Source organism: Babylonia areolata, chromosome 18 (assembly GCF_041734735.1).
Source record: "Babylonia areolata isolate BAREFJ2019XMU chromosome 18, ASM4173473v1, whole genome shotgun sequence".
Taxonomy (NCBI): domain Eukaryota; kingdom Metazoa; phylum Mollusca; class Gastropoda; order Neogastropoda; family Buccinidae; genus Babylonia; species Babylonia areolata.
In genome coordinates, this window is record NC_134893.1 from 65,525,530 (window position 1) to 65,535,289 (window position 9,760).

Consider the following 9,760-nt stretch of genomic DNA (forward strand, 5'->3'; position numbering starts at 1 on the left):
CATGTATATGTACGTATCCATGTGTGTGATAGAATGTATGTGTGTGTGTGTGTGTGTGTGTGTGCGTGCGTCCGTGCGTGCGCGTGTGTATGTATGTTTTGTAAGTGACTGTAGAAATAGTGCAGGGGTTGCTTTCTCTCGGCACGATCACAAGTCGGTGTGTGTGTGTGTGTAGTGTGTGTGTGTGTGTAGTGTGTGTGTGTGTGGTTTGTGTGTGTGGTTTGTGTGTGTGTGTGTGGTTTGTGTGTGTGTGTGTGGATGACCCTGTGGGGAAATCCACACCGGCTGTCGTGTGACAGTGAGTGGTGGGCCGGCCACTGTGATAGCGCACTGATTTAGAATTAACTGGGCAATGCAGGGAGTGGACAGTAACGGTGTCAGTGTCAGTGTGTTTGCATGTAGTCGACGTTTCTATGGGCGTTGATGACTGGGACATTTTCATGAGGTGTGTGTGTGTGTGTGTGTGTGTGTGTGATGCTTTGGGAAACGAGGAAGTGTATCATTCAAGGTTGTACGTTTGGCGTGAGAGAGAGAGAGAGTGGGAGAGTGTGTGTGTGTGTGTGTGTGTGTGTTTGCGTGTGGTCGACGTTTCTGTGGGTGTTGATGATTGGGACATTTTCCTGAGGTGGGGGAGAGAGAGAGAGAGAGTGCCAGTGTGTGTCTGTGTCTGTGGTACTGTGGAAAACGATGAAGTGTATTATTCAAGGTTGTACGGTATCGGTGCGTTTGGCACAAAAGAGAGAGAGAGAATGTATGTGTGTGCGTGTGTGTGTGTGTTGCTGTGGAAAATAAGGAAATATATTATTGAAGGTATACAGTACGTTTGGCATAAGAGAGAGTATGTATGTTTGTGTGTGTGTGTGTTGCTGTGAAAAATGAGGAAGTGTGTACGGAGGTATGAGAGAGAGAGTGTGTGTGTGTGTGTGTCTGTGTGTTAATTTTTGTACAAATATGCTCAAAGAAGGTAAAAAAAAAAAAAAAAGTCATTTTAGCTATAAGTAAGATGATTAGATTTGCAAATGTTGTCTAGCTACACTTTGGGGGTTAAAAGACATTTATTTGTGTTTTCTCAACTTTTATGTGACATTGTTGTGCATTTGGAAATGTGTTTTGGTTTGTTTTTGTGAGGGCAGAAAACATTACTCTGTAGTAATACCTCATATTCCAGTAGGACTTGATAATTAAAACTTAAAACGTGTGTGTGTGTGTGTGCGCGCGCGCGCAGTGTTTTGTGTGCTGTGTATGGACGGACTGCGAGTGTGACTGTGTGTATTGCGCGGCGGCGGCCCCCTGCCAGAAACGTCCCGTTTCAATTGAGACTGCCCACTGTACCGAAACCTGACGTGAGAAAAGCGTCCTTTGTCACTTCTCCAATAGCGTTCTACACTGAAATAGAGGGGCGCTAAAAAGTAGGCCTTCGTTTCCCCACGGAGTGGCTGTCGTCAACGTTAATGGGACGAATGCTGTAGTCGCTTTTGAACGAGATATATAGACAGATAGTTCGTGCGATGTTTTAGTGAAAAGGTGGATTCGTGTAAGCACTGTCCTTGCCGCATAGTTTTCGACGAATGGAATTGTTGGTCGATGATGTTTGCAGGGCTTGTGTGTTGACAATGGTAACTCGGGGGTATGGTGATATCACGGTGATTTGTTACACACACACACACACACACACACACACATATATATATATATATATATATATACTATGATGTGTGTGTGTGTGTGTGTGTGTGTGTGTGTGTGTGAAATTATGATATGCATGTATAGTAAAACATTTAATCAGTGAATGAGTAATGTCTGCGGTTCGCGATGATAATATATTACGATTTGCGTATTTTGTATTACATGCTTGTAACTCGTGGAATGGTTATTGATGATTCTTTATGCTTGACAGATATAGATAGATAAATATTCATGTATCTATGTGTATAATTCATTTTATTCTATATGTAATTGTGTGTGTGTGTGTGTGCGCGCGCGCGCGGATGTGTTTGTGTGGTAAGGAGAGGGATGTGTGTATTTATGCGTGAGCGTGTGTGTGATTACAGATATGTGTGTGTGTGTGTGTGCGCGCGCATGGGCATGACGATTTTATCATGCCATTGATATATATATATATATATATATATATATATATATATATATATTAAATATCTGCGACAGGACAGCCACAACGTAGGCCTAAGAGAACTTACACGTGTTGACGTTGCAATGTGAATTGATGCACACCACAGAAGCACTTCATCTGTTGTTGTTGTTTTTTTCATGGTGTTTTGTGCCAGTTGTGCGTGAGCCCAGTGTTTGAAGATATGATGTCTGGTGTGTGTGTGTGCGCGCGCGCGCGTGTCTGTGTCTGTGATGTGCATCACTGTGTTGGATGCATGCTTGCTTGCACGGTTTCAATATTTTATGTATGAAGTGTGACGTCCATTGAACACCTCACGGACCTTGAAATACAGTAACGCGCCTGTGTGTGTGTGTGTGTGTGTGTGTGTGTGTGGAGAGAGAGAGAGAGAGAGAGAGAGAGAATACAACAAAATACAATTACATCCGTGACCCAGGCACAGCAGAGCAGCAGACAAGCAAACCAAGCCAACGGGAAGAAAAACGGTGTCCTTTACCCCGATACCACTCCTGAACGCGTCAGTCTGAATGTAAACACCATTTCCTGTTGGAATGTAGATAGACAGGTATATGGGTGTGTAGTAAGGAATTAGGTAGTGGGTACGCAGGTAGGTACTTAGAGTCACAGAGAGACGGTAGTTAGGTACAAAGTAGGTAGGTATACAGACAGGTAGGTAGCTTGACAGGCAGGTGGGTACATCTGTCGGTAGGTAGACTGACATGTAGGTAGATAGATAAGCAGACAAGTAGGTAGGTAGGTTATTGGTATGCAGGTAGGTAGGCAGGCAGGTAGGTTTGAAGGTAGGTGGTAAGATAGACACAGGTAGGTAGGCAGGTAGGTGGACAGACAGGCAGGCATGCAGGTGGGTAGGTATGAAAGCTAGGAAGTTAGACAGACCAGATGTAGGTAGGCAGACAGGCAGATAGGTAGGGAGAAAGACAGATAATGTAGATAGATGGACAGGTAGGTAGACAGGTAGGTAGGGCAGACAGACAAGTAGATAGGTATTATGTAGATAGACAAGTAAACACGTAGAAAGGTGAGACAGATAGGTTGGTAGACAGGTGGATGGGCAGATATTGCATTGTATTACATTGATTGTAATATATTACTTTTTGGCACAGCATATTTCTCTGAAATTCGGGCCGCCCTTCCGTCGGAGAACGCTTCGACCCAGTGCAGCGCCTACCATAGCTCCCCCCTCCCCAGACCCCCACCCCCCACCCCACCCCCACCCTTTTTTTCTTTTCTTTTTCTATCTGCATGTGTATGCTTTGTCTTATTGTCAAAGCGGGCTTGCCTACAGACGTTTGCCAGGGACAACCTTTGGACAGACCGATAAACAGGTTGATAAATCTGTGGCTTAGATTATTTGAGTTGAAGTCCCAGTACAACGAGTCCTTGTCTGTTAACGCCGAGGGGGAGTGGGGGGGTGAGGGGTTAGGGGGGGGGGGGCGGAGGGATATGCGGGTGGGGGGGTGGGGGTTAGCGAACTGTGCAGTGTGCAGTCAGGCTTGGTTCACTGGTACAAGTGACAACCTGTGTCGTGGCGCTTCACTGCGTGTGACGTGCTGCTTGATGTGGTGTCGTGTTTCGGCCTGGCCTCCCCACCCCTGTGTGTGAAGGGTTGGTGACGTGTGTGTGGGTGTGTGTGTGTATGTGTGCGTGCGTGCGTGAGTGTGTGTGTGTGTGTAGAGGTTAGAGTGGGGGGATAGTACCTGAGTGCGTGTGTGTGTGAGGGGGGGGTGGGGGGTGCGTGTGTGTGTGTAGAGGTGAGGGTGGGGGGATAGTGCCTCTGTGTGTGTGTGTGTGTGTGTGTGTGTGTGTAGAGGTGAGGATGGGGGGAATAGTACCTGTGTGTGTGCGCGCGCGCGTGTGTGTGTGTATGTGTGCGTGTGTGTGCGCGTGTGTGTGTGTAGAGGTGAGGGTGGGGGGATAGTACCTCTGTGTGTGTGTGTGTGTATGTACGTGTGTGTGTGCGTGTGTGTGTGTGTATGTACGTGTGTGTGTGTGTGTGTGTGTGTATGTGAGGGAGGTGGGTAGTGTGTGTGTGTTTGTCAGTGTGGGGTGGGTTTGGGTTTGGGTGGGTCTTGTGTGTACAAGGATGGAGGTTAGACGGGTGTGTGGGGGTACGTGGGGGTAAGGGTGAGAAAGCGAGAGACTGTGTGTGTGTGTGTGTGTGTGTGTGTGTAGCTACCGCCGGTGTCACTCGTTTTGTGGTACTTTAGCCATTGTCAACAAATAGCACTTCATTCAAGACTAGTATTTGTATTTCACCTTTCTCCTGTCATTGTTGCTGTCAATTATAATTTATTTATTTATTTATGTACGCTTATAGTTGACTTCATCACGTTTTTTGCGCCTTATACATATTGTTAGTAGTGGTAGTAGTAATTTTTTTTAATGTATTTATCTGTTATTTATTCACCCTTTTTTCTTTTTTTTTCTCAAGGCCTGACTAAGCGCGTTGGGTTACGCTGCTGGTCAGGCATCTGCTTGGCAATTGTGGTGTAGTGTATATGGATTTGTCCGAACGCAGTGACGCCTCCTTGAGCCACTGAAACTGAAAACTGTTGCTGTCAAATGAAGGGCATGTGGACAGACCTGGGGCTTTTGGGAGGGGGGGGGGGGGGGTTCCTCCTTTTTTTGCGGAGATTGGTTGGTTGTGGAGGATCTGGTTTTATTTTTCTGTGTCCCCTTTTTTTATTCACAGTCTTGTGTTTAATCCGTTTCCATATCAAACATGAAAAAAACGCATATTGAAATCCTTGTTCACTCGTAAACCAGTAAAAATCAGAATGTTTAGTTGTCCATGCTGCGTATACATGGATTCTCATGCTTAAATTTTTTTTTTTTTTTTTAAGTAACAGAATTGTCTGTTCCCCGTATTTCTGTGCATGTCAACAATCGTGTTGCATTATGTGTCTTTATCTTGCAAAGTTCTGTATGCCCAGTTCTTCGGTCATTGCATTTGATATCATTTTCTGCCTCTATCTCTCTCTCTCTCTCTCTCCCTCTCTCTCTCTCTCTCTCTCTCTCTCTCTCTCTCTCTCTCTCTCTTTCTTTTTTTTCTGATCGTGTACTGTGTATGTTTATTTGTGTGTATTACATGTTCTCGTTGGTGAGGTGTATTTGTCCAAGTGCACCCCGTTATCAGGGGCTATGGCCGAATAATGAGTAAGTTGTGTTCGCATTCTCTCTCTCTCTCTCTCTCTCTCTCTCCTCCCTCCCTCCCTCCCTCCCTCTCTCCCTCTCTCTCTCTCTCTCTCTCTCTCTCTTCTCTTCCCATCACTTCTGTTTCACTCTGTCTGCCTCTTTGTATGTCTGTATAAAACAATCAAAAGAAGAAGTGAATATGTTACGTCATGAATACCGTTGAATGTATGACCAGCAGTTTTCTGTAAATCCCCCTTCAAAGGAGCTGTGGCCTATATGAATAAACCATCTCAATTTCATTCTCTCTCTCTCTCTCTTTCTCTCTCTCTCTCTCTCTCTCTATGTCTCTCACCCTTTCTCCCTTCCTCCCTCCCTCCCCCTCTTTCTCCCTCCCTCTATGCCCCCTCTCTCCCTCCTCCCCCCTTCTCTCCATCTCTCTCTCTGCTTCACGGTAACGATAAGAGTGGAGTTGAACGACCTACCAGCGGAAGCCCTTGGGGTCAAGTTGTTCAGAACTAGGGCTTGACTCTACTTCACTCATTTTCTATTGTTCCCTTTCGGTGGCTGTTGGCTGATGTATGTGCTTGTATTGGTTGTTGTTGTTGTTATCAACTGTTATAATTATACATGTGCTCTTGATATTCATATACAGCCTTGTCTTTTGTGAAGGACTGTGACTCTCAACTAGGAGGCAAAATTGCAGTGGCTCTTAGTGCTGCAGCCTTGGGGGGTTACTTGACCTTTGGGGACCATTCTCAACACCGACTGTCCTAAAGCCCTCTTGGCCCAGAGAGTGGGGATGCAACATAGGCAAGACATTCTCCTGAATATAATAAATTCTAGCCCAGATCGTCGGAACAACAGTTGCCTGCTTTGCTGTTCTTAGCGGAAACGACTCTCGCATCATATCGAAACTAGTAGTGATCGTTGTTGTTGTTGCTGTTTACCGTTGTATGTGTTTTTCCTGTTGTGCCTTGTCAGATCAGATGTTACAACGATCTGCTGGCTCGCGCCTTTCAAGATCAGGTTGTTCAGTGCTGGGGTCTTGTTGTAGTGTTTTAAAGGTGTTGGGTTACGCTGCTGGTCAGGCATCTGCTTGGCAGATATGTAGCGTATATGGATTTGTCCGAATGCAGTGACGCTTCCTAGAGCTACTGATACTGTAAAGGTTTCTTTGTGGGGGGGGGCAGGGGGGGGGGGGAGCTGTTAAGAGTCGTGGTAGCTCAGATTAAAGCTATACCTTGCGTCAACGAACAAGAAACAAAACAGAACGAAAAATGGAACTATTTCTCCGTGCGACGATACTTCTTACAACAGTTGTAAACTTCTTTTTTTTCTCTCCAGACTTGTCCATTGTCAGTAAAGTTTGTCTGTGTGTGTGTTGTGTGCAGATGGTGAAGATGCAGTCCCCGCGCGTGCAGTGCTGCATGTGCGCCGCCTCGGTGATGTCGGCGCTGTTCGGCATGTTCATGCTGTCGGCCGGCGTGTGCCTGGTGCTCAACTACAACTTCCTGGAGGTGGACACCAGCGGCCTGCCGCCAGACCTGCACAACGAGGAGGGCAAGAAGGTCGTCGGCATCATCCTCATCTGCGTCGGCATCGTGGCGCTGGGAGTCAGCGGCCTCGTCAGCACCCTCTTCTACGCCGCCTGCTCCAGGACCCCGTCCACCTCCTCGTCCTCCGCGTCCTCTAAAGGGGAGATGGGCGAAGGTCAAGGTCACGGTCAGGGTCAAGGTCGGCCCGGCAGCCAGGAGAGTCAGGGTCAGGGTCGGTCGCACGGGCAGTACCATAGCAACGGGACCACCCCGGCGAGGGGCTCTCCCGCCTTGGGGGGAGGAGGTGGTGGGGGGAGGAGGTCTAGCGGGGCCGCGGCAGGAGCGGCGAACGGCGGTGGTCGGAGGGGGGTGGGGACGGCGGGGGCCATGCGGGGCGCGGCGGGCGGCAAGGACGGGCCGTCGTACAGCAGGAGCGGGAGGAGCAACGGCGGCGGGGGCGGGGGGATGGCCACCCCTCCTGGGTCCTCCTCGGGCGGCGGCCGCCCCCACTACCACCACCACCACCACCACCGGCACGGCAAGAAGGCGCGCCACGCCCAGGGCCGCTTCCGCAACTCGCTGCCCTCCCACCCCGAGGAGGCCGGAGGCGGGGACGCGGGGGAGGCCTCCCGCCACCCCTCAGCCTCCTCCCGCCGCCTGGCCTTCCCCGCCAGGACGGGGCACGTCAACCAGGGCGCACAGCTCAACGACGACATCGTCACCGTCGCCGCCGCCCCGGGAGCTGAAGCTTCGGAGGCCGCCGCCGCCGCCACCACCCCTGTCATCAAGGTGGACTCGTCCTACTTGAGCGACACGGGCTCGCCGTCCCTACCACCCTCGGATAAAGGGGTGAAGGGGGTTGCTGAGCCCTCGCAGCAGCATCACCGTGACGATGTGACTTTCCGTCTTTATGATAATAACGGTAATGGAGAAACGGTTATAGTTGAGGAGGAGGGGGAGGGGGACGGGTTGGAGAGTGGGAGGATGAGCCGGTCCACGCAGGGCTCTTCAGACACTGAGGAGAGTCCCGAGGAAGCTCAGAAACGTCTGGACAGCCAGATGAAGACTCTGATCTCGTGAAAGGAGAACGGGGTGTGAAGGATAGAGGGACATGTAGATCTTCTTCTTCCTCCTCTTCTTCTCCTTCTCCGTCGTCGTCGTCTTCTTCTCCTCCCTCAACTCTATAAAGACTCACTGAGGCGCCACACAGGTGAACTTCACCAGACTCCTTAAATATATATATATATATATATGTGTGTGTGTTTGTGGAGAGAGAGAGAGAGAGAATGAAATCTGTGGTGTATGAGACAATTATGATGACGCGGTGGTGCCCCGTTGCATTGAAAGAATAACGGGTATGAAGATGTGAGAAACAGATGAAAACAGACGTGAAGGAGCCACAATGTTATATTATACTGAGAGAAATCTATAGGTGTGGGTGTAGTAGGGGATGAAGGGGGGGGGAGCTGTGGTGGTGGTGGTGGTGGTGGTGGTGCCTCGTGTGCCTTGGCACTTCAAAACTGCCTCGCAACTTTTCTTCGCCACACCTCTAAAGCATTGCGTCACCGGCTCAACTGAATTATAAATTGATATAATTATTATCACCGCATAAAAACAGTGGCGGAATCCGGACAGGCGTTGGACCTCTGATCCAGTGTTCACCAGCGATCAGGGTTCGAGGCCCCGTTTCGGCATAGTGTTTGTCCTTTGGGGGGGAAGGCACTTTACTCCGATTTTCCCTCTACTCCGCCCTGGTGTGAATGGGTGTCTGACTTCGGTTGGGGAAGGTGAAGAAAAAAAAAATGATAAAAAGTAAAACGGCGGAAGGAGAGGACTGGGCCCCGCCTTCCTATGCCGAGCCCTGGACACAGTGGGTAGGAATTCACTGCCTTCCTATGCCGAGCCGTGGACACAGTGGGTAGGAATTCACTGCCTTCCTGTGCCGAGCCCTGGACACAGTGGGTAGGAATTCACTGCCTTCCTGTGCCGAGCCCTGGACACAGTGGGTAGGAATTCACTGCCTTCCTGTGCCGAGCCCTGGACACAGTGGGTAGGAATTCACTGCCTTCCTGTGCCGAGCCCTGGACACAGTGGGTAGGAATTCACTGCCTTCCTGTGCCGAGCCCTGGACACAGTGGGTAGGAATTCACTGCCTTCCTGTGCCGAGCCCTGGACACAGTGGGTAGGAATTCACTGCCTTCCTATGCCGAGCCCTGGACACAGTGGGTAGGAATTCACTGCCTTCCTGTGCCGAGCCCTGGACACAGTGGGTAGGAATTCACTGCCTTCCTGTGCCGAGCCCTGGACACAGTGGGTAGGAATTCACTGCCTTCCTGTGCCGAGCCCTGGACACAGTGGGTAGGAATTCACTGCCTTCCTATGCCGAGCCCTGGACACAGTGGGTAGGAATTCACTGCCTTCCTGTGCCGAGCCCTGGACACAGTGGGTAGGAATTCACTGCCTTCCTGTGCCGAGCCCTGGACACAGTGGGTAGGAATTCACTGCCTTCCTATGCCGAGCCCTGGACACAGTGGGTAGGAATTCACTGCCTTCCTATGCCGAGCCCTGGACACAGTGGGTAGGAATTCACTGCCCCCGATGGCCGTAAAAAAATAAAATAAAAGGTGATGGTACCTTGAACCTTTTACCTCTTCACTGCAACAATCACAGTTATCACGGATCACTGGGTTTTATTATTATGTTTTATTGTTTTAATATCATTGTTAGTAGTAGTTTATTATTATTATTATTATTATTATTATTACTGTGCTGCAGCTGGTGATGTGCTTGTTCCACCTGCAAAAATATCTTTTTAAATTTTTTTTTTTTATGATTATTGTGGAATATTTTAATTGTGGTTGTTGTTTTCTTGTTTTTGGTTGTGTTTTTGTTTTTGTTTTTATACAGATATTTAGTAGTTGGGCTTTTAGATTCCTCTAGG

At 49.0% G+C, this 9,760-nt stretch overlaps 1 protein-coding gene across 2 annotated transcripts in view; it reads left to right on the forward strand.

Annotated features, from left to right (window-relative positions):
• LOC143293012 (uncharacterized) overlaps positions 1-8,769 on the forward strand; it is a 74,569-nt gene extending 65,800 nt beyond the window's left edge. For both annotated transcript variants that reach the window (XM_076603797.1, XM_076603798.1), the window contains one exon: positions 6,676-8,769. In XM_076603797.1, the coding sequence (XP_076459912.1) occupies positions 6,676-7,899 (1,224 nt within the window). In that variant the 3' untranslated portion in view covers positions 7,900-8,769. The remainder of the gene's footprint in view (positions 1-6,675) is intronic.
• Positions 8,770-9,760: the final 991 nt, after the last annotated feature.